Source organism: Athene noctua, chromosome 16 (genome assembly GCF_965140245.1).
Source record: "Athene noctua chromosome 16, bAthNoc1.hap1.1, whole genome shotgun sequence".
NCBI lineage: Eukaryota > Metazoa > Chordata > Aves > Strigiformes > Strigidae > Athene > Athene noctua.
The window spans coordinates 15860310-15884540 of record NC_134052.1 but is presented as its reverse complement, the minus strand read 5'-3'; the positions used below and the strand labels follow the sequence as shown (position 1 = coordinate 15884540).

Genomic DNA, 24231 nt, shown 5'->3' with positions numbered 1-24231 from the left:
GCTTGAGTAAAACAACCCTACAGCACTGGAAAGGATATTAAATCCACTTCTCTGTTACAGGCTGATTTCAAGTCAGCAGAGTAGGAAGGATGGTTGGCAGCACATTCCCCAGACGTGCCTTCTGCTTGCTTCTTCACTGTGCTCCGAAACGGATGGAGCCTTAAATAAGATGCTGGACTTCACGTGAAGCTGGGTCTGATTTGTCCTGGTATCTCCCCCAGTTCCCTGGGCCGGGATGTCACGGTGAGTGGGGTAAATCAGCATCACTAAGAAACAGGCCATCAGGCCACCACAGCAAGGATGGGACAGGATGAGGTAGTACCAGCAGAAAGTGCTGGAACTCAGCTACTCCATGTCCTTCCACAGTTCCAAACGAAGATGAAATTGTCACCACGTGGACAGCACTGTGATCCATAGAGTACTCAAAAACATTAGAAACGTTTTGGGTGGGTGGTTTGGGTTTGGTTTTTTTTTTTTTTTAAGGAACGCTTTTGCCTCCCACCGCTAACAGCTAATAAATGTTTGCATAGCAGGGAAATTCCAGATGGGTGAAAGTTAATCTTCTGCCAATGTTCAAAGGCGGCAAATAGAATAACTACCATGATTATTGGACACTTTGCTTTAACTCAGTGTAAAACATGCTAAGGGAAAAAGGGATTACCAAGTGTGGATGATGAATCTGTTTCACCTTGGGAAGATAAAGCAGCTTTTCAGAGAAATAAAAGTGCTATAAACAGGCACAGACAAACCAGGTCTATCTCAAATGTATCAAAAAGTCTGAAAAACTGATTACATGTGAACTACTCGAGCATCCTCATTTTGGCCGAGGTCTTGCAGGGGGGTCACTTGCAACGGAAAAACATTTTAAATAAAAGCCTGTGCTTCCTGTAAGGACTTAAATAAAGCACGAGGCTAAAATATGATAAATTCTTGATCAAAGCATAAGTTGTCAGCTACGAGTGTATCATCTTAGACTATCCCAGTGGGATTTTTGTTTAGTGGAGCTTAGGCACTGACCACCCTCCCTTTTCAGAATGCTTTTCCATGTCAGTTTAGTCCTATCGCGCTGGTCTGTAGTGAGGCAGCAGGAGCAGAATAGACCTGCTTAGAGACTGAAGCTGCAATAAAAGCAGCTGAAGGAGGAAGTTATCAGTGTCCTCACGCAGATATTTATGACCACGCGGAGCAGATGCAGTGAAAACCCCAGCTGGCTTAGCACCACGCCACTGTCTCTGGGCTCCCTGTAAAGTAACCGCCTGTGGTACACGCTCAGCAAAATCCAAGTCCAGGCTGTGCTTGCACTGCAAGATCTTTACCTTGCCCCTGACAGCTGATCAAGCTGGATTTCTTCACTGCAGTCATGCTGCAGCGTGGAGGACGCACCGAAGCAATTCAACAGTTGTCTGGACTGTTTACTTGCTGGGCTTCCCCGGCACTTGGGAAATCTTTCAGCAGTATCAGGCAGGTGCTTTATCTGTAACAGTGGAAAAACCTGACTGCAAAGCTCTTTCCTAAAACAGGCTTTGGGAGCCAAGCAGCTGCATTTGTGTGCCCCATCAAGTATCCACTGTTGCTGCTCTCGAAGCTCACTCTGAACAATTGAACTTTTCACTCCCCGTTTCAGAGAAATCCTCCCTGATTTTTTTGTGGGCATCAGAGCATGCTCATACTTACACGTTGCAGCCGACACCTTTGAGTGAAAGATTCTCCCACTCTTGAGAACTCAGAATTCTGAAGTCAAAACATTGCTTTAATTTAAGACCTCCTGCTGACATGTGCCACAAAGCAGTCTTTGTGTCTAGGAACTTGTGAGAACAACTCTGGCCTCGAGCTCAAAACTGTTTTTTACCTCCCTGGTGTCTTAGGGAATAGGGAGAGATCTGAGGGAGAGTATGTGGAAAGCTTGGAAACCCCCTGGTGTCCCATTTCAATTTACTTGACTGAAGTGTTTTGTCTCTCAGCAAGGTACTTTTGTCCACCAGTCACTGTTTTACATCTTCAGCGCCAACCCTGACAACTGAAACGAGAGCCAGGACCACAGAGATACCTTGAAAATACTTTCAAAGATGGCAAAGAGAGAGAGATTTCCCTTCTAATCCATGGCCACTGGGTATCCAACACGTTTGCACACTTGAAACTCTCAGCCCTCCATCACATGCAGCACCGAGAGAAGGTTCCAACATCTTACAGTGGGCGAGTGATCTTCAAGGGATCCTCTACAGTCACAGGGTGTGTAAGAAACCTGAGATGGGTCTCTCGGACTGAAGGAGCCTAATGATATCTCTGGTGTCTGAGTTAGACCTACTACAGTTTAAATCTTTGGGACACAGTGCTGATGTTGGCACCATTCAAATTCAAACACAACACTGGATTATAGCAGCTGTTCTAACAACACCACGTAATTGAGAGGGATTGGATACCTTATCTGACAGATTGTGCAGCCTTCTCCTATCCCAGAGTCACTGAGAGGGAAGATTCTGCTTTTTAGTATGAAATTATTTCCACTGACTTCATGTGCACAGCTGCCCTCACGCTCTGACCCAAATGTGAGGGAATGAATTACGTTCTCTCATTTAAAAAAAAAACAAAAAAACCATGAGCTACCTGCAGCAAATTTAGCAGAAAGTTCTCTGACAGATGCCAAATAACACCTTTAAACAAACACTACTAACTTGCTCAAATAGAGCTTGAATAATGTCCTCCTAGATACGTGAGCAAACACGTAACAGTCACCAGTGCCAGGAGTAGCTAAAACGTGCAAAGAGCAACGCCCGCTGCCAAACCACTGTAAAAACACACGTAAAAAGAGGTATCTGGAAAATGTTAGGGATACGTCAGCAGAACTACTAGCTAGGTAGGCTACATAAGAAGTGAGCACTATCTGTCTTGGCGATCTGCCTTTCTGTTCTTTCTTGCATTTCAAAAAAACTAGAGGGCTAAGGACCATTATTTCCGGGCATCAGTTGTTTCAGCAAGAGGAGTTCAAAGAAGTAGGAAGGTTTATTGCATACCGATTTCACCCTGCCTAGAGGTTCAACTTTCAGCTTAGAAAGATCACAGAGAGGGCCTCGATTCATTCCAGTTACAGAAGATACCAGTTATTCTTATGATTGAAGAGAATGCACAACAGCGAGACTGGCAGTCAAAGCAAGGCAGTGCTGCTGGAGTTCATGTCCCGTTAAGAATATCCGTTATAAACAGCGTACCACTGCGCAGCTGCTGGCTTCCACATCTGCACTTACCACAGGGAAAAGTTACAAATCAACACGCCGACTGAAAAATTCTAATCAACTGTCTCTCCCCATTATACAACCTGCAGCATACCAGGGCCAGTAACACCACCTGTAGTAACCACGGGGCTGGAGCAGCAAGGGATCTTCTCAGTTAGGAGGGACAGCCATTGCCCAGGCTCTCCCTCCCCTCTCATATTCACCTACACAGTTCCTTCAGGAGTTCCTTCATGTCACTGGCCTCTAGCCCGTTAGACTAACGAACCAAAAATCACAAAATAATACAGTAGAAAATTAAGTCCTTTGCACCTGCAACAAAGTGTAGATTGCCACTTGGTCTGTGCTCCCAGGCCAACAGCTTAATACTTAATGTAAAAGATTCCCACCCCCCACCCAGTTGGAATCCTTTGCCAAGTTTTTTTAGACACAGAAAGAGAACGTTTGTCTCCAAACTCAGGAAAGAATCAGGTGTAATAGGAATCCAGTGGACCGCCTTCTGTAAAGGGAACACAAATCTGTGTGGAAAGAGACTGTCCGTTCCTTGGCTGCCTTGAAATTCTTACGTGATGTCCTTCTTTCTTGGGGGCCGGTGAATATTCCTCACCACGCACTTCACCATCCATTCAATTCCCTCGTTAACTCCTTTGCTAAGGAAATAAGTAGACAAGATTTTAAAAAAAAAAACCCAAACAAACAAAAACCCAACAAAGAAACCAAGAACAAAAACACAGCTCCTGTAGTCCCTAACCGAACCTTTACAAGAGCAAGCGAGGGGCTCTGCCCTGCAGTTATTTATTGGCATTTTTATCTTAGTTCTCCATTGTTTGTGTTTATGAGAATCTGATTTCTTTTAATTCAGCATGTAAACTCCATCCTTTAGTTTTCTGGTGTCTGTACAAGTCTACATCCAATGTAGTTAGTCATCGACTCTGTGGAAACCTCAGGATGAACAAGCACCAAATCACTTTACATCTGGTTTGAGGTTATTTTATAAGTCTCAGTCTGGTTGTATCAGATCTTCCAATCCTGGCTCCAACTTTCTGTAATCATCTGTGCTGGGGGCTGCCAAGTAAGTCACCAAATCACTGGGGTCTGCACAGTTTCCCAGCCAGGACTTCCACAAATTTTTTAGTGCAAACTCAAACTGGAATTTTGAAAGGAAATTCCACACAAATCAAAACTAAAAGTGTTTGTACAAAACCCACAACAATTGAAAAGGTTGTAGTTCATAGGATTATTATCTAATACTTCTCTTCCAGTCAGTGCTTAACCATTGTTCTTGTGGTCATTCATCCGCTTAATGGAATTTCTTAGCAATGCGGACAACAGGGATTTTTCTCATGGTTTAAGAAGCTTTTTTTATTCTTTGGAGTAGCTTGTATAATAATACAGATTTATTGCTAGATTAAAAAAAAAAAAAAAAAGAAGAAATCCCAAAAGCTCTGGATTCAGTACAGACAGCAATTCAGACAGGAGTACTTCTAGCCATCTGGAATAGTACTTTTGACTTGTGCCAAATAGCACTTTTCACTCAAAGAACTGAAAGTGTAACCAAAGTATCGCAAGACTCCATGTGCAATAGTGATGCCAAGGTATCAGGAACCTAGGGGGTTGGTCAAGGTCACAGCCTGCAGCCGTGTAGGCCTGAAGAAGAATCACAACCTCCCAAGTTTTGGTCTGTTCCAGCCATTGTATCCTAAACCACAGGCGTCCCCAGTGTAAGAACGCTCCTGGAGACTGTTATATTATCTACATCACAAAGCTCATTTGCATGCCAAAAAATACGAAAGCAAGAGCATAATTATGCCGCCAGCAATGGAACCACCACTCATTTCTCTGGCAGTGTCACAAACAGCTATGTTTTCAGCTGACTTCTTACATAAAAGCCAGGAGCAGCAGCAAGCCAAAAACTGCACAGATTATTGTGTACAGAGAAGGAAAGATCACAGAATAAAGGACAAGAATCGACAGCTCCATATGTTGCCGAGTCCCGCTGCTCTCAGCCAGCAGAACATTTTCATCGTGTTTTCACAGGCGGGATTTTACAGATGAAATTACAGACCTGGTGCAAGTCCAAGGTTCACAGACAAGTATCTGTCAGTGCTGGGAAGGAAGCACAGCTCCCTTTCAGGGGTTATTAAATCCCACAGTGCTGCTCTGCCTGTGTGACACTCTGCAGCTGTTCAGTTACCCAGAACACCATCCACTCTCGTACTTACCCAGTAAGAGCAGAGCAGGCTTGTGTCAGGCAGTCTCTCTTCCCAATTTTGTTGATGCAGTCACTGAATGCTGTCTTGATGTCGGGTATTGACAGGCAAGTCTGCAAGGGAAAGCAAAGAGCTTGCTGTCTATGCTACAAGAGATGGTGACCTTCTTCCAACACGAATCCTACCCCATGCAGAGCTCCGCTTCAGTCAGGATGGCACGGCACTGTTAGGTTAAACCCCCCTCACCCACCAACACGGCAAATCCGCTTCTTTACAGTCCCCCCAAAAAAACGAACATACTCTTTTTTCACCAAAGGGAATGTTATCTTCACACAGTGCCTCACCTCCCTGATCCTCAAGATGCTTCGAAGCAAATCGAGTCATGAAAAGGAGCACAGCCTGCACTGCTCGGGATGCTCCCTCCAGCCTGCCCCGAGCACCACCCACAAGGTCTGTGCACCAGGAGATGACAAGAGCGCATCTTCCTCAAGCGGCGTAGCTGCCACCGTCCCACACAAGCCCGTTCCTGTAGCTGACTCTTTGCCAATGGCCTGGATCAAGTTTCCCTGTATGCTCACTCTCAGAAAATGGCTTGGATGGGATTTTTTCCCAAGGTCTCAGGACATTCCTTGACATTCAAGGCATGGCTGCTCTGGACTTGTCTGCTGGCGCTTTGCACGCAGGAGAAAGTGCTGACAGCACTGAAGGCAGCACATTTTCTGATGCCTGGTGTCACTCTGTTCTTCATCACCATCAGGTCTTGCACTTCTGTAAGGCTGCTAGGAGACTGCTGGGAAGTGGTTTTAAAACCCACAAATAAAGCCCCCCTAATAAACCAGTGGATTATTTTCCTGACAGAAATCACCGTCTTACCACAACAGATTTTATTCTTAAGAGTTACAACAAAAGTAAACCTGCCCTACTGAAACCCAGACTTGCATCCTCCTCCCTGAGCACGGGAAGCAGGTACAAGAAAAACCATCAGCTTTAAACCCTTTCCTGATCTCAGAACTCACTTTTTCCTCGGAAGCCTTGGACAAGGCTTTTAAGCACTTTAGCTGGCCACAAGCCCAGGCTTCTTCCTCTTCCTGCAAAGACATTCTGAACCTTCAGTGAGGCACAAATACCTGTTTTGGGCAAGCGTTTACTCAAAATGTCAAACTGGACCATTGTGAGTCTTGAGGATTAGTCCAAGTGTATGTACACTGTGAAAGCACAGACTATCTGCAAACAGGAATTCAGTCTTCTGCAAGTCTGGGCTTTAACTTAGCAGAAAGATGAAAATTAATGATACCAGTTATCCATTTTGCAAAATACTGGTTCTGGAGAAATTAAATACGGGAAGCTGTTGTGGGGATGACCATGACAAACAAGCACGTTTCAATGCTTATAAATAAGAAAGATTCTTAAGAAGTGGCTTGAGAGGAGTTTAAAGGCACCTGATTCACCCAACACCCTTGAATCCAGACTTGTGATTTTCCACTGTGAAATGCCTAGAATCCATTAATTGTGCAACTTGCGATGACTGTACTTTCTTATGACCTAAGTTGCATTTCAGACTTGCAGTTCAATCAGTGAGCTGGAAACTGTATCCAGAAATGTTATTTACTTCATTGCACCAGAGCCCTAACAACTTACTTCAGGATTTCTGCTGAATGAAAAACCTACAGCTCATAAAGATGAGCTGTCATTCCCAGGATAAACAGTTAAGTAATTAAAAAAAAATTTAAAAAATAAAAATCAAACACTAACTTTAGAGGGAGTCAGACTGAACTTGGGAGTTGGAATTCATACCAGTAGGTCTGGCAGATGTGCAAGAGATTACTACCAAACAACCATTCTCTACCAGTTTGTAAAAGATGCTACTTTAGTTTTGGTATGATGCTCATGGCCAAATAAGAAAGGCGGGTGTGACTGCCTCTTGATTTAAGTCAAAGCTCTAGACAAGTCAGTTACCCAACAACTGGGAAGGAAAAGGAGCTGCATGGCAATAATTTGAGCTATTTTCCACATGGTTCCTTTTTTTTTGGGCAAATGAGACTTGGCAGCAGGAGGGTTAAATCCCAAGGCAGCTGAAAGTGAACGAACATTTCTTTAAGCTTATCACAGTTTATTATCATAATAATTTTGCCTTTTCTAAATGATGATATATTTTTAAATCTTTTTAAAATAAATTTGAGAGAAATCCACCTCCTACACCTTGGCCATCTCCGAAGCCTTTGTGAAGTCCACTTTTCCCAGCGCAGCATACAACTGCTCTAGTTATTATAATCCTTTATAATCCCCTCCCTTTCTCATCCTCTGGTATAATCGTGGCCTGCCCTAACTTCCACAAAGCTGTCCAGCCGTTGCTCTCCACAGAAATCTGCCGGAGTTTTGCTTCTGAGGAGCCCCTGCACCATTGACACTGTTCACAGTAGGATGTCACCGCATCGCACCTGGTTTGGGGAACGTCCTTTTCCCCTGGGGCTGACGCACGGTAACGCGGCGGAGGGGAGAACACCGAGCTATCAGTTCAGGGAAGCCTTGGGTTAGTGTTCAAGGAGAAGCCCCAACTGGAATCTCGTCTCGTGGCAGAGGGTGAGGCAGATCACCCATCACTTCAACGAGGGGCACGAGCTTCTCGTGCTCAGGAGAAAATGTCAGCTGCGGCTTCTAAGTTCCTCTCTTTTCCACCTCCCTATCTACAAGACACTTGTTTATAGACATGTTTTGCTTCTCAACTGAAACCACATAAACCAAGGGGAAGCTGGATTTGTGATCACACAAACAGTCTACCATTACAATAATAAAATCCACAAGCGACCTTTCTGGAGTGATGTTATCTACCATACGCTTCAGAGGAAGCTCATACAACTCGACAAATGATATTTCTATCTCAACTTCCCCAAAAGAATGCACTGTAAACCAGCTTTTCGTGAAGGCTCTTTAAGGCATAATCTAGCCAGGACTGACCTGCCTGCACAACCAAATTCTTTTTAGGGAGGGTTCAGGACAGCATTCCCCAAACGAAGGCTTGAGAATGGTACACCTAGAAAAAACCTGAAATACAGGCTCCATTTCTGGAGTCACCTCAGAAAAGCACGAGTGGCTGGTTTTGGCAAAAAAGGTTGCATTGTAGTCTTTATCCATGTGCCAAATCCACTGCAGGAAAGACAGTGCTGTTGCTTGATCTTCTGTCAAGAAAAATCCTGAAGCACAGGCTTGTCAGCCATCTCAAGAGTAATCAGTCAGCAGGATTGATTACACCAGAAACAACAGGAAGGCGGACAGCCTAAATAAAACTATTTAATAAACAAGTCTAACCAATCTGACCTATTGTCTGGTGCTTTTTTTTTTTTTTTTACAAGCTTATTCAAATTAAAACTAATTTTCCAGGGAAGCTGTGGTATTTCTTAAGTTGGAAATCAGAACGGCTGTCACGCAGAATGCCTATTTTCTAACAACTGCGTGGAAAACAGGTAACACTGTGAGTCATCAAATATATGCTGCTACTCAGCATAAGTCCTCTCATTTTCCAAAGACACGGGAAGGCTTTCAAACATTCCAGAGATTTCAAATTAAATTTCTAAAATTTATTTTAAGATTAGGAAGGCAAAACTTCCTCCCAGTGACTTCACACAACACCCAGTTATTTTCATATGCTGTTTTTTCAGCTCAGTTTTTCCAGTATTTTTAATCACGTTCCAAAATGAGTCATTCTATCCTCAAGTTTTAACAATTCACTGTACAGCTCAGAAATATAATATACCTTTTATAAACCTTTAAACAACTGCGCTCAGAAAGCAGCAAATAGAAATTCTTATTCTGCAGATTTTTCTGCAGTAAACAGTAGGTAAGCCAAACTGCCTAATATTTCCAAAGGTGGCATTCTGACTTCAAAGGGAGTGCACATGGATTATTATGCATTAGACACCGAATTCCCCTACAAAGCAATAGTTCATTTAAAAAAACCACAACAAACTCCCTCCCACAACACATATTGGACCTAGTCTTTTAATTAATTATGAAATGATCCAGTTTTGAAGCCCCTGCTAAACACAGAGCATTCTCCTTGTACAAAAAAAAATAAGTCATATATATTATTGTGACAATATTAGAACTGGTGTTTTGCCATCTATGATTGTATTTCATCTCCTGATATGACCAAACACCACTCCTGCTCGGCAGTGCTGAGTGGATGCGATTTACCCCAGGGTCATATTAACAGCAGAGTTCTTTTTTAGAAACGAATTTAGCATCAGGGCCAAAAAGTTCTCACAGTTTGTGCAATTTCAGGCATTTCAGGAATTGAGTCAGAACTTTTGTTAGCTTATTGTGAGGAATGTAAACTATTTTTAAAAAAATTAATCTATGTCAGATGTACCACTTTTGATATACTTCACCACAAGTTTTCTGCTGGCCTTTAAAGATGTAATCATCATGAATTATCTTTTGTCAGCAAATACCAGCAAGGTTAATATCCTACTTGACCTCCCTTACCATGACCCACATTAACAGCTGAGGGATGCCGGTGAGAATTCCTCACTACAATTACATGTCTGGAGATTCAGAGCAGAAAAATCTCTACCCATGACAATCCCATAACGTTTGATTTTCCTCCAGAGATCTTCAGTTCTGCTAGATCAGTGGAAGAGAAACATGCCTTCTAGTTTTCTAAACCTTGCTTAAGTGAACCTGAATAATTATTGAAAAATAAGCTACAGTCCCTTTAATGTTTTGTTAATAGCACTGATGTCTCTTTGCCCTGCGTCCATACCCAAGATCATACTCTAGGAGTAGACCTCTAAATACACAATTTCAGAATTTCTTAAAAATTTCTTTAAAATACCTCCAGTCGCTAGAGTTTTGCTAATCTCTTGTCACAGTTCTACAACTGCATAAAGGCACTAAATCTGTGGGCTGGTCCTGGACCCTCCAGAGGGGGCAAGGAGCCATAGTATTATCTTGAGAGCCTGTTCCAAATATCTCGATTTCTAGTCGTATAAAGAAGTCCACTTGTTCAATCATTTTTCTGTAGTCTGGCCAGGGTGCCAAAAGAGCTGGTGTCTGCAGTATGCCCATAAAAAATATGCATATATAGCCATGAAGAAAATTGGAACAGCTGTCCAGGTCACTGCATACAGCTTACTTCTCAACAGCGAGAGGCGAGAGTGCAGACTGCTCCCTGCTGTAGAGCTGTAGTGCTGCATGGCAACATGAGAACTAATATTCTGGTTTCCACACAGAAAAATCAGTCAATTTCCCCACACACCAGACACCACAGCAAAGTCAGGACCATAAATCAAGAGTTCTGTCTCAATTTCACGCTGTCTTTTAAGTGGAACTACATTTCTTTTATTTCTATGACTAGATAATATTATAATCATAAAAAAAAAAAAAAATCTGTTGTGTTGTCCAGATGAAGTATAACCAAATCCTCCTTTAAAGCCAAAGCGATTTCTATGGAAGTCTCCCCAACAATGTGCTCACTGAGATAGGTGTAAAGTCCAGGGGAAGATGCTGGGAAGTATTCGCATATTTCGAAAGATTCCCATCACAGCTGCCAGGGCCAAGTGCTCCAAATTCTACTGACAGTCTCTGGCTCCATCTAGAGATTAATCACCCGAACTGCAGTACTGGAATTCCATGTAGAATGAACGGCAAGGAGGAGGAAAAGATGGAAAGTACCACAACCACTTTAGGCACTCTCTTCCCTTTTTCCCATGCTGGGGGAGATGAGAACTGCACTGGATGCATGACCTAAACAGTCACGCTGTAGTGCCCACTAACTGCCAAACACAAGAGTGTTGCAGTTCTGGATAAACTAGAAAAAAATTCAAATTATCCTATCAAAAGCATTCCCTGTCATTCACTGCTGTCAGTGACAGAATGCTCTAAGACAAACCAAATGTTTCACTGAACAGATCTTCTCTGGTTATGGGAAAAGGATGATATTGCTTCACATACATTTGTTAGGCTGTTCCCAGGTAATAGTAGAGCAGCATAAACAAAGTGCACTAAACATTTTTTTTTCTGAATAAACAGGAAAAAAAACAATATCCAGATACCAAGTCATGGTACAAGAAACACGCACCATAATCTGTTCCGTTTACCTAAAAAGTTCAAAACACCCGAGATGGACATGCCTGTAGTAAGCTCATTTATGCCACTGGAAAAGTGTTAGAGAAAGAAAAAAGTTAAAATTCAAAGCAATTATTTCCAGCAGTGGGAAAGAGCCACAGCATCAGTCCAGGAACATGAAACAAATTTAGATGAATGCAGAGCTCACCTTTCCAAGGGTTATTTATCTGCTCACTTAAGAAGTAAATCTGCAATCATCTTACCTCTACATCCTGCTTGTTAGCTAACACCAGAATGGGAACCCCTTCCAGAGCTTCACTGGTAATCATCTTCTCTATAAAGCACAGAAACAAAAACAAGAGGTTTAGCCAGTTCTGGATGATAAAGTTAGGCAAATGCCCCACACAGACCGTCTGGACACAGGGATGAAGCAAGAGGCTCCTTCTTGCATTTCAGTTTCATTTGACACAACATTTCAGGCCTATTTTCTTCAAATATTTTTTTTTTTTTCCCCAGATCAAACTCCTAACTTCATTTTGATCAACGAGCACATTACTGAGAATTAATGAGATGATAAAATCTAAAATAAGCAATAAAAAATTCAAAATCATTAGGATAAGCACAAAAAAGAGATTTAAGGTTGTTACAGGTAACAAAATTGAGTCCTGTGTTACAGACAAGACAGACTTCAACACCAAAGTTCAAAAGCACTACAGTTGTGTCATCAGCAGGCCACACAGCTTACTTCAAGGACACAGGAATAGACACGATAGGAAGGAGAGAACTGTGCCACAATACATCATGAAATCCCAGGACAGGTAAAGCACAACGTACTCACCAAAAGCTCTTTTAGATTCTGAGAGCCTCTCCTCATCAGTGGAGTCAATCACATAGATCACCCCATGAGATTCAGCATAATACTGGAAGGATCACACAGATGTTAGTGTATCTATCCACCAGGACCATTTGTTCCTCTTTCTTTTTGTTCCTCTTCCCTTTTTTTTTTTTTTTTAATTAAAATTTTGATACATGTGGAAGAGATCAACCAGCTAGAGGCAGCTGTTTCCATAGTATATGTCTGGAGAGAAGAATGGTGGCACACAGAATGCACTGCCTGCTCTGTTTGCAGACCTACTGAATACAACATGAGGAAAAGTTTATCTGTCCCCCCAAAAACCTTATCTCTACTGGCACAACCCTCAGCTATGGGTTAGTAATTGCTGCCTGTAAACAACTATGCATATAGCAAGCATCATCTTTGCTAATCTTGCACAGATTGAGTTGAATCTCTGCAAGTGTTGATACTAGAGTTACCAATAAGCTCGTACGATTACTAAATGATCATATTGCTTCAATTCCAAAAGAGACAAAAACATTTCTAAAACAAACAAACAAAAATCTCCAACCTTGTCCCAAAGAGACTGCAGTTCCTCCTGTCCGCCAAGATCCCAGAACATGAGCCGAGTTTTGCCAACGTCAATAGTACCAACTAGAGGGAAAGAAGAAAAGACAAGGCAATGAAAACTAAAGGTGTTCTCTAAAGCATCACCATCTGCACACCCTCCTAAGAAACCTGGGGTAGGCCAGTCCTCTAGAGGAACAAACCACATATAGGGGCTACTTTCCACAACAAAACAATACCTTCGCAGAGTGACCACTAATATCAGAGTTGTATCAATGCAAATAATACCAGAATCAGGCCAACAAATGAATGACAGGGAAATTTAGTTTAATCTCTGAGTGTAACATGGAAATGGGATACTTGCTTTTTTAAGCCTCCAGGGTTTTTTCATTACAAGCTAAGAAAGCCCATTTTATTCTCCTACAAAAAGACATAAGGAATTGGGGGATATGATTTCTACTTCCAGGAACTATTTTGCCCTTGCCAATTCTTCAGTATTTCAAACAAGAAACTGTGCAGGAAAGCTGAAAAAAAAATCCCAGACAGATTTACTTACTGTTTAAGCCTACAGTGGTTGTGATTTTGGACAAACTCATCCCTTTGTAGTTCTTGTTAAATCGAGTTTTAGTTTGTTCAAGGAAGGTCTGAAAAGGAACAAGAAAAAGTATTTACTCTCAAATATTTTACTGACTGGGGTAATCCTAACCCAAACCTGCCTTTTCTTTTCTGCAGAATCCTGCTCCAACGGACACTGCCCTGCCTAACCTTGGAACAAACCACTTTTCTTGTTCCCCATTTTAGCAAAGAAAGAAGGGATCACGGGTGATTATGGGATTAAAAAGCCTCAACTACAGCCCTGAAAGCTTATACTAAATTTAAGAGGGAAAAGTTGATTCTTTGGTGTGACATCACTAAAATAACTCACAATACAGACTGACCTTGTCTGTTGGAAATTTTATCTTTGGAGATGTTTAGAATTGCGTGTGCCTTCTGCGTAACCAGTAATAAACAGCACTTACGGTTTTACCAGCATTGTCCAAACCAAGGATCAAGATGCAGTACTCATCCCTCTGGAACATGTATTTATAGAGCCCAGACAGCAGAGTATACATCCTGCTCCTGCAACAAATACCAGGAAGTCATTAACAAACCAGTCATTTCACCAATCTCTCACTCCACAACGCAAGTTTTTCCCAACAGCAGATAAATAAATGACGTTATTCTCTTATCAGTAACTCTCATATTTAGGCAATCCCAGGACAAATCGCAGATCCAGGAGAGATCATGCAAAGAGCTCAAGATCAAATTTTCATATGTGCACAAGTGAGGGACTTTCTTCCAAAGAGCTTAACCTCTGTTTCTGCGCATAGTGCCCAGCATCCACTGCAAACTCAACCCTCATTTGAAAACTGTCCTGTCTGCTTTGGGGCTTAAAGGAGAGCTAAAGAAGAGCTTGAACATCTTTTGTGGTGCATTTAAGACCCAGAGAAAATGAAGTCAGCTTCATGCAAACACAAGCAATAGGTCTTTTGAGCAAGAACGTACAGGCCAGTGCCCCCATCCTTGTTCCCCATCCATATAACAATATCATGGGACCGAGTGCAGTGTATCTTAAAGGCGCATAAATCCCCCTACTTATCTTAATTTAAGCCTTATCCAGCAACAACCTTCTGTTATTGTATCCTCCATACAAGTATACTGTCATCTCACAATGACACAAACACAAGACAGGTAAGTTAATGAGCCAAAACCACAAGATTAAGAATCAGACAAAGCAACACCAATGCGTGCAGAAGCCCATGGGGTTTTTGTTGCTGGGTTTGCACAAACAAGGCAAGAGATTTTATAAGATGCAAAAAGCATTGGTACCAAGTGCTACAGATGACTCACATAACATTGCAACAACTCTGTGTAAATAGAGACAAAGGGAACCTGAAGGCAAAGACTCAGAGAGTCTTTGAGCAAGCGTGCAGATAAATAACCACTTTGCAGTCAAACAACACTGCCTAAAGGGAAAAAAAAAAAGTGTTCTGGACCAGAAGTAAGGGACTTCTCAAGCTGAGGCACCTCGGGGAGCAGGGGATCCACCCGCCGAGCGAGCGGGGACGCTTCACCTCCAGCTCTCCCGGGAAGGCATCGAGGCCGCAGGCTGGGGACGAACCGCCCGCCCTCTGCCCTTTCGGACCGGCAAGTGATCCTGGACGTGCCCAACCACCGGTCCGTTGCCTTTAGATGCGGAAGAACCCTCCCCTTTCCTTCTCTTGCCGCATCCTGACAAGGGAGAAACCGACCCTCACCGCCATTTCCCCCCTCACGGCCCCAGGCCAGGTCCCGGGCCGGCGGCGCCTCGCAGGCCCGCCCCGAGCCCAGCCGTGCCCCGCGAGCCCCCGCCGCGGCCCTTACCGTCGTCCGAGCGCGGGAGGCGGAGGACAGCGCCCGCAACGCGCGGCCCCTCACCAGGCACCGCAGACACCTCCCGCCACAGCGCCTCAACGCTGCCCACCGGCGCCGGCCGCCGGCGCCATCCCTCGCGCGGCACTCTGGGAAATGTAGTTCTAGCGCCGCGGCGGGGGCGGTGCGGCAGGGCCGGATGGACTACAACTCCCAGAATGCCCAGCGCCGCAGGGCACCCCCCCGTTTGTGCGCAGGCGCAGTAGAGGGGGCAGGCTCGCGGTTGAGTGGCGTAGCGCGTTGTGAGGAAGCCGGAAGTGGGCGGGGCGGAGGCCGGAAGTGAGTGGGGTGTCATGGCGGCGGCGCTGTAGGGGAAGGGGGAGCTGAGGGGTGAGTGGAGCGGCCTTGGCAGGGTCAGGTTGGGGAGCTGCTGCCAGCCCCGCGTTGGAGGGATCGCGCCGCGAGTGTCTAAGCCACGGGAGAAGCGGTGACGTGTGTGAGCCCGGTGGGCTCCGGTAGGCGCCGTGGCGGGGGAGGGCAGGGCCTGGCCTCTCCTCGGGCTCTCATCGCCTTTCGCCGCCTCTTTGCTGCAGGAGCATCGGCCTGGTTACTTCTGAGGGAAGAAGCGGGACGGCGGGGTAGATGGTAGCTTCTGCGGACAAGGGCTTGTTATCCAAAAAGTTGCTCATCTTAAGTAAACTCTTTGAGCATGTTCTGAGTTCCCGGAAAGGACACAGTTAAACACACCTTTGTTTTGCTGATAATGGATGAAGAGAGTCTGGAAGCAGCCATTCAGACCTATAATGCCCAGCTGCAGCAAGTGGAGCTGGCTTTAGGGGCAGGCCTGGACCCATCGCAGCAGTCGGACTTGATTCAGTTGCAGGAAGATTTAAAGCAGCTAATAGAACTGACTGAATCCAGCCTGGTGTCTGTTAAAAAGAGCAAACTTCTGGCTACTTTAGATACAAATGCTTCCTCCTCCTCCTCCCCAGGTCTGGAGCAGGACACCAACCCAGATAGTTCTGCCCAGGATGTGGAGTACGCTGCTTTTAAGGAGGCCATTGCCGAGCTTGGAACTGAGGAGAAGCCTTCAGCTGATAACAGCGAGATATCAAAGAGAGATGAAGAAACTGATGACAAAACCGAATCAAAGTGCAGTGAAGAGGAAGAGGAGTCTGACAGAGAGGAGGAGGAGGAGGAGGAATTAAGTGGGATGAAGGTTAAAGCCCCCTACTACAGTTCCTGGGGGACCCTGGAGTACCATAACGCCATGATTGTGGGGACAGAGGACTTGGAAGATGGCAGTGCAGGAGTCAGAGTGCTGTACCTCTATCCCACTCACAAGTCTCTGAAGCCGTGCCCGTTCTTCTTGGATGACAAATGCAGATTTAAAGAGAACTGTCGGTAAAAAAGAAAAAAGGGGTGGGAAGGGGCTTATGTCCTTCCTGTAGCTAAAGACCTTGTGGTTCAAAGGGATAAACCTCCTCTGAAAGTACCGTGTTTGGCTTTTTCACCCAATGAAAGTTTGCCTTTGTTTATGTTTTTAAAACGTGTTATGGTAAACAGTGACGTCAGTTTGGCTGTTTTCTTTAGCTAATGCAGAGATGAAATGGAAAATCCCATGGGAAGGTTGGAGAGATTTTTACAATCAAGTGGCTAAATTAATAACTGATTAAGGATTTTTAAAAAAAAACCCTCCAAAGCTTGTCTGTTGATAGTGCATACATTCCAGTTGCACAGAGAGGTTGTAGAGTCTCCTTTGGAGATCTCATCTTCGGAGATCTTCAGAATTTAACTAGGTAAGGTCTTTAGCAACCTGATCGGTCTTTGAAGTCGGTTGTGCTTGGAGCAGGAGGTTGGAGTAGAGACCTGCGTGTCTGCGTGGTCCTGTTTATCTCAAAGGACTCGTGAACTTTTTTACTGGATGTGTCACTAGCAAGGAGAGCTTAATTCTCTGCGGTGGGATGGATTGTTTGTTACGTGACACAAATAATACGTTTAAGGTGAAAAATGAGTAAGGTGTGTAATTGAAATAACGCACAATCAAACTTCAGTAATGACTGGTGAAGGTTCATCACCGCTGACAACTCATTTGCATTTAAGGAAGGAAGGAATTTTTATTGAAAGCCTGCTTAAATGAGGTAGAGATAATTCCTCTTCCACCCTCCCGGGCAGGTTTTCGCACGGCCAGGTGGTCTCTGTGGAAGAGCTTCAGCCATTCCAGGAGCCCAACCTGAGCACGCTGGGGGTGGGCTCGGCCTGCCTGGCGAAACACAGCGATGGGATATGGTACACGGCAAAAATAACCGGTGAGTCGGGTTCGGGCCAGGATTCCGCGTGGAAAACGAAGGCTGATGCTTAAGTGAATGTAAAACTTGACCATTTTGGCTAATGGTAGAAAAACGTTAACTATGTAACTGCATCCCTAAACTGAAAATCTTGACGTAGCTGACAAAACGATCTGAATTTTGTCAGGCTTGGGCAGGGAGTAGGCTAGGAAAGAGGAGAGTGTTAGAATTAAAAAGGAGACATAAGAGCAGGAATGTGGGAAGGAAATGACTACATTAACTTGCACCGAAAGGGAAGAGGCAAGTATTGCGGGGATTTGCATGCATATTAGATTAGAATTGCAATAATCTGCTCTTGTTTAAACAAAAGCCAGGGGAGCTGGCCCTGCCCGTCGGCTGCTGATACTGGCTTCCCTGAGTCCTGGGAAGGGTGGGGATTTAGGTTCTGTTTCCATCTTTCTTTGGTTATTATTAGGTCAGAGTGGAGCATGTCTAACTTCTCTTTAATTCCATTCCTCAGCAGCCCACCTTTCTTCATTTTTAGAAATAAACCTTTAAGTATCAACACAGGGATTGTGGAAAGAGCTTTTCATGGCGGTGGGTGCTTCTCCCTCCCAGACAGAAATCTAAAGCACAAAGAAAAACCAGAATTTTTTAAAACATGTTTGCCTTGGGCCTTGCCCCTCTCCCACTGGGCTCCACTGGAGCTACCTCTGTTTTAGAAAGCCCTCTGCCAGTTGCATATTGGAGACTTACTGGAACTCTTGTTCCTTGCTTTTCCTTCTGTAGACATCGACAGTGGTTACTACACGGTGAAGTTTGATTCCCTGCTGCTCAAGGAAGCTGTTGTGGAAGGGGACAGTGTCATTCCCCCACTGCGAAGTGAAGATGGTGCCGAATCTGCCGAGTCTGATGACGACAGCGTGGATGATTCTGGTTATGCTAAAGGTAAGAGAGGGGGGACGGCGTGAGCAAGAGCAACTTGTGATCTAGGTCTGCCCTTCTCTGGGAGCTACTGAATTACTCTCCTGGAGCTTTCATCACAAGTGTCTCACCTCCGATGAAAGAGTAGCTAATCGCTTCATATGTTGCTGAAAGATAGAGAATGGTAATTAGCTATTATGTTACAATTGCAAGCTAAAATATTTCTTTTATGCAAATTACTGGGCTAATGAGGGTTGGAGGTTTCCATGGGAACTTGCAACACATGAAAGAAGAGGGTGTGATATTTTAGAGCCGAGTTCCAGGCTCCAAGTCTGTTTCTCATGCGCCTGGCTGGGTTGAGCTAATAAGTGAATTAGGAGACTCCTCACCTCTGGGAGCTCCGTGCAGCTCCAGGGCACACGAGACCCCAGAACTTGTGAGTGTTTGGTCCTTCCAGTGCCTCGATGAGGTCACAGGAGCTGCCATGCCCTGTTTTGCTATTGAAAGCTGACACAGACAGAGCCCAAGTGACTTCTTTGAGATTACACAGCACTGTCCCTGTGCTAGGGCCACAGTAACATCACAGGGACAAAGTTGTGTCCTAGAGCTCTTTAATTTAGGATAATAGAGATTATTGGATCCTAATAACACAAAATTAGCATTGTGGCCTAGAGGAGTCTCGTACCAAAGACATGAGCTGGAGGCACAGAAGAAGGATTACATGCCACTGTGCCAAACACCGTACCCTGACGGTATGTGTCAGCCTGTATCACCATCCTAGAAGGAAGGAAAGGAAGTGTAAAAACATCTGGATGATTCTGCCTGGAACTGTGGATGGTATGTGCATTAAATCAAGCGAGGTCTCCCATTGGAGTGACTCGCTACGCAGTGTTCATAAAAGGTGAGAGCTCAGAAGGAACTAATTAAGGCTGGAGGAGCGGACAAATAGTTCTAGGGTGGGAGAAGTATGTTGTACTGCCTCGTGAGGGGTTTTCGTGCTGGGGGGGTGCCCCAGAGGAAGGTTTTGTGTAGCAGCTTTGTGTCTGTGTTTCACTGATTCATCTCTTCCATGTCACAGTGATAGATTCAGGAGTTCCAGAGAATGGGGAATGGACTCCAGCGTGCAGCTCCTCTTTCGGTGGCTGGGAAGCCCATACTCGTGGTATCGGCTCCAAACTGCTCGTTCAGATGGGATACGAGTTTGGAAAAGGTGAGAGGAGAAGGGTGCTGCGAGAGTCTGACTGCCTTGATGGATCCTAAAACTAGTTAAGAAAAACAAGATTTTGGATGAAGCTGGAACTTTTCTGAGGGGCCGGATAAATAAGGCTCAAGCAATGTGACAAATCCCAGCCGTGTTAGAAGATGAGAAGGGATAACTTATTTAATCGAGAAGGGATAACTTATTTAATCGAGAAGGGATAACTTATTTAATCGAGAAGGGATAACTTATTTAATCGAGAAGGGATAACTTATTTAATCGAGAAGGGATAACTTATTTAATCGAAGTACAGGCGTATATGTGCACCAACCCCTGTATGGTAATAGCAAAAATGGGAGGCATTTGGAACCATGGTCAAGTTCATGATTAAAGCCGTGAGAACTGTTGTATGAGACGTTCAAAGGCTTCAGGTAGAAGGGAACTGATCTATGAAGCTTCTGATGTCTGTGTTAAAGCATCTCCTGGCTCTAGACGCAGACTTCAAAGCCTGCTGAACTAGCTTCTCACTACACAAATTGTATTGAGCCTTGGGGGCTTTAGGAGGGCAATCTGCTACTTGCATTCGTCTCTAGTTCTCCCAGAGGAACCAAACCAGTTTTAAGAAGAATCTGGCTTGAGAAGCTGAGACTGTGAGGCTGAACCTAGTTTCACAGAAACCGGCCTGATGAATGGCCTCAGGCTTTTTATCACGTTTCTTCTGCTGTAGGAGGCTCCTGTCGGAGCATCTGCATCCACCGTGCTGTGGCCTTTGCTGCTGCCCTTACCTTGGGTGGTACTTACAGCTTTCTGTACCTCAAAAGCCTGTTTGCTTGTTCCAAGCTTGTGAGCTTGAGGCGGGAGGTGACTTGGAGAGGGGATGTCACAGAATCCCAGAATCATCTGGGTTGGAAAAGCCCCTGAAGCTCCTCCAGTCCAACCATGACCCTCCCCCTGACGGTTCCTAACTCCCCCAGATCCCTCAGCGCTGGCTCAGCCCGACTCTTCAACCCCTCCAGGGATCCCGGGGACTCCCCCCTGCCCTGGGCAGCCCATTCCAACGCCCAACAGCCCCTTCTGCACAGAAATCCTTCCTCAGAGCCAGCCTGACCCTGCCCTGGGCAGCTTGAGGCCATTCCCTCGGGGCCTGGCGCTGGGGCCTTGGCTCCAGAGACTCATCCCCCCTCTCTGCCCCCTCCTGGCAGGGAGTTGCAGAGGACGATTGTCCTCGCTTGCGGTAATCTCTTGCTGTCTCTCCTCAGGGTTAGGGAAGAACGCCGAGGGCCGTGTGGAGCCGGTGCAGGCTGTGGTACTTCCTCGGGGGAAGTCCCTCGACCAGTGTGCTGAGGTGCTTCAGAAGAAGAAACAGGGGAAGTTGGACCCAGGGAAATCGAGGAAATGCCGAGCGAAGGGAAACAGCTCTGGACGATCCCCTGGGGGCAGCCGTAAGCCTTCCCACAACGTGTTTGACTTTTTGAATGAGAAACTGCGAGGGAAGAGCAGTGGGGAGAAGGCTGGAGGGATGGCACTGCCCGAGAGGAACAGCAAAGAGATCTATCACGCTAGCAAGAGCACCAAGAAGGCCCTGAGCGTCCGCCTCTTCCAGACGATGGAGAAGATTGAGCAGACGCAGAAGGATATCAGAGGAATCCAGCAGGCCCTGGCACGCAATGTTGGACGGTAGGAAAACGTGCTCTTTGGGACTGCAGGATGAATTCTGGGTGCTTCTGGGAAGGGGTGAGCTTGAAATGAGGTGTGGGAGGAACAAGTGAAGCATAATGTGGATGAGACCTAAGGGGAAGTGGAGGGGAGAGACTTTAGCTCAGATCAGCTTGGATGCTGTCAGATGTGTTTGAGGTCCTTTGGCTGGAACTCAGGCTGTGACGAGAGGAGCTCTCAGAGGAAAGGTGCTGGAGTCCTTTCCTTCTCATGCCCATCTCCGCAGCGTTGCTGTCGAGCGTCCCAGGAGGACGTTTTCTAGCCCAGGTTGCGCTGAGCATCAGGTTCTTCCTGGCTTCCAGCAGGTCACTTGTGCTAATCCCGCAGGAAAGGGCAAACCCCCCTGGGCTGCTGACAGGCCTTTGATCTTACCCTGCGGGATGACGTTGCTGTAATACTTTTTTGCTTTCAGGCACAGCGTTGCTACAGCTCAGCTGGAGGAGAAGCTGGCTAATGCCCACAAACAGCTGGGGCAGCTGCAGGCCCAGGAAGCCAGTCTGCAGCGGGAGCAGAAGAAGGCAGACACGCATAAGAAGATGACTGAGTTCTAGTCTCCAGGGAAGGCGTCTGACTGCAGTGATTGTCCTTTTAGCCAGCCCCTGTGCTCGTGGCCTCAGAGCCTGGGTGAGCCATCCTGCTCCTCTGGGCCTCAGGCTGCCCAGCCTAAAAACTGGGCTGAAAAGCAGCAGTTTCTAAAACTAGATGCTTCTGAGCTCAGCTGGGAGGTGGGGGGGAGCACACATCCGTCCAGCCCTGGAAACATTCCATAAGCCTGAGCCCTGCAGAAGGACTAGCTACAAGAAATACAATTCTCTGCTCTCTTGCACACTCCTTCCCTCTGTTACCGCTGCAGTGGCAGCTCCATCCAGAGTCAGTGGCTGCTCGGGGATGCCGCTGCTGGCTACGAACCCGCTGGGGAGGGGCTTTGAGAGCCCCACATCCTGCCATCAACTGTGGCTTGTGTTTGCAGCCAACCGACGAACGCAGGCAGAGGCAGGGTCCTGAGCACATTCCGGTGAAACAGAAAAGGCTTGTGGTGGGTGAAAACAACAGCAAATTGCTTCAGCTGCTCTCTGCCTTCTGGTTTTTTGCTATGGGATTTATCTGAGAATTCCAGTTTTTGGAGGAGCAGTTCCTTATAGCCCAAGTGTAATGAATAGACAGAAAACTGGCAGCTTGGAGGTGGGTACTAGTGGCCTCCAGCGTCAGATTTCATCAGTTTGACTGTAAGAGTATCCCTAGGACACGCTATAGCCCAACTCATTGACTTGGCATGGAAAGCTGCGTGGTTCCACAAGTAGAGTGCCAAAGCTGGGGGCCTAAGACAGCAGAGTAACGGATTCCCAAACCTCCTAGCTCGGGACGACTCCGCAGGGAACCTTGTCGTTTTGCCATCGTTACTTGAGTTTTTCTGTCCTAGGTAGCTCGCTGAACGGGGGTCCTTTTCTTAAAAAAACCTGAGGACCCAGATGCAGGTGGGCCTGGGCCCCGGCTGAGCGCAGAGCTCGGGGGGGCTGGGTGTGCCCCCCGTGCCGCCCCGCTGCGGGAGGGTTCAGGCTGGGGGGGCCGCGGGCCAGGCGGGCAGTGCCCTGCCCTGCAGCCGGGAGGGTCTCTGGGCAGGGAGGAGGATGCCTTCCCCCCTAGGTTATATTCTGTGTCTGGCAGCCAGTCCTTGCCCCAGAGGAGATGGTGGTTTCATCAGACCCTGTTTCTGGTGGGACTTGTACATGGTAATTGCTTTTTAAAAGAAAATTTGTTTGCGATTTCATGCCAGTATCTTAAGGACCCATTTTTCTTTTAATTTAAGAAGTTGATTTCCTTTTATTCTGTGAGTCATTTTTCTAACTAAAAGTTTTGCTCCTTTTGTACCACCTTTTTTTTTTTTTTTTCTTTTTTTTTAATCTTTTCCTAAGAAACTTATAAAGCGGTCAGCCCGGGCAGGGCTGCACCTCCTTGCAGGGTCAGAAAATCTGAGGCTGGAGGAGATACGATCAGAGTTGTTTGAGTCATGTGGGATTCAGCATTGCTGCAGACACACCTCAAAAAACACAGCAACAGCAAAAGTAAACAAGGCGAACGTCTTCAGGAAACCTGTTTGAGTGACTTCTCCTCTTGGAAGGCGCTGGGGTGCCGCTGGGACGGGCATAGTGTGGGTGTGAAGGTGGCGTGGGCTGCCCTGAGCACTTGGGCGTCCCGCTCGAAGTGCATCGGCCGTGCTGTCTTCATTGTTCTGAATTTGTGTTCTCCGCGCACTCGGCTTCACTCGAGGGTTTAACAATGGTTGCTCAGTGCCCTTCCCTCACAAATGACTGTTTGTTTCCCACACTCAAGTGTTGAGTGGTGATGAGGATTAATGTGCCTAGCTTAGCATGGGTGCTCGCTGAAGTGGCCCATGAGTGCTGAGCAGAGCTGGGCAGGGAAATTTCTCGCGTTTGTTCTGTGCTCTGACACTATTTAACACCATCATCTCTTTGAGAGTTGGGTGTCTTAACCCTGTGTCTCAGCTGAATTGTCTTTTGACCTTTCCTTGGGATTTCCACACCCTCACTTGTCTCCTATTCAAGCGCCCGCTGCCTCCCACCCAAGACAATTCACATCACTGGTGAATAAAGTTGTTTTGTTTTGTTTTGTTTTTTCCCCCTCCCCTCTCTCCTTGTAAGGTGTTGTTCATTTGCAAGGTAATGACGATCTGTGGCAACCCATTCTTCCCTTCTCTTGCCCCGCGGATAGAGAGCTGGCACCAAAACCAGCTGGGTGGGGAGCAGAGCGCGGCAGAGGGTGCTCTTGTGTGCCGGGAGCTCGCAGCCAAGGC

At 46.0% G+C, this 24231-nt stretch overlaps 2 protein-coding genes across 4 annotated transcripts; one reads left to right on the top strand and one right to left on the bottom strand.

Annotated features, from left to right (window-relative positions):
- Nucleotides 1-623: 623 nt before the first annotated feature.
- Nucleotides 624-15426, bottom strand: ARFRP1 (ARF related protein 1). The gene is made up of 8 exons (XM_074920476.1): nucleotides 15306-15426; nucleotides 13922-14021; nucleotides 13459-13546; nucleotides 12907-12989; nucleotides 12339-12420; nucleotides 11764-11834; nucleotides 5450-5550; nucleotides 624-3877 (listed from the first exon to the last, which is right to left on the bottom strand). The coding sequence occupies exons 2-8, from the start codon at nucleotides 14012-14014 to the stop codon at nucleotides 3790-3792; spliced, it is 606 nt and encodes a 201-aa protein (XP_074776577.1). The 5' UTR covers nucleotides 14015-14021; nucleotides 15306-15426; the 3' UTR covers nucleotides 624-3789.
- Nucleotides 15427-15649: 223 nt separating this feature from the next.
- Nucleotides 15650-24073, top strand: ZGPAT (zinc finger CCCH-type and G-patch domain containing). Of its 3 annotated transcripts, none has more exons than XM_074920385.1 (6): nucleotides 15650-16697; nucleotides 17469-17602; nucleotides 18371-18517; nucleotides 19626-19715; nucleotides 20963-21380; nucleotides 21832-24073. In XM_074920385.1, the coding sequence occupies exons 1-6, from the start codon at nucleotides 16057-16059 to the stop codon at nucleotides 21968-21970; spliced, it is 1569 nt and encodes a 522-aa protein (XP_074776486.1). In that variant the 5' UTR covers nucleotides 15650-16056; the 3' UTR covers nucleotides 21971-24073. The 3 variants fall into 3 exon arrangements, with proteins under 3 accessions (XP_074776486.1, XP_074776485.1, XP_074776484.1); XM_074920384.1 differs by having other exon boundaries at nucleotides 18371-18529; nucleotides 19599-19715; XM_074920383.1 differs by having other exon boundaries at nucleotides 18371-18529; nucleotides 19584-19715; nucleotides 21832-24071.
- Nucleotides 24074-24231: the final 158 nt, after the last annotated feature.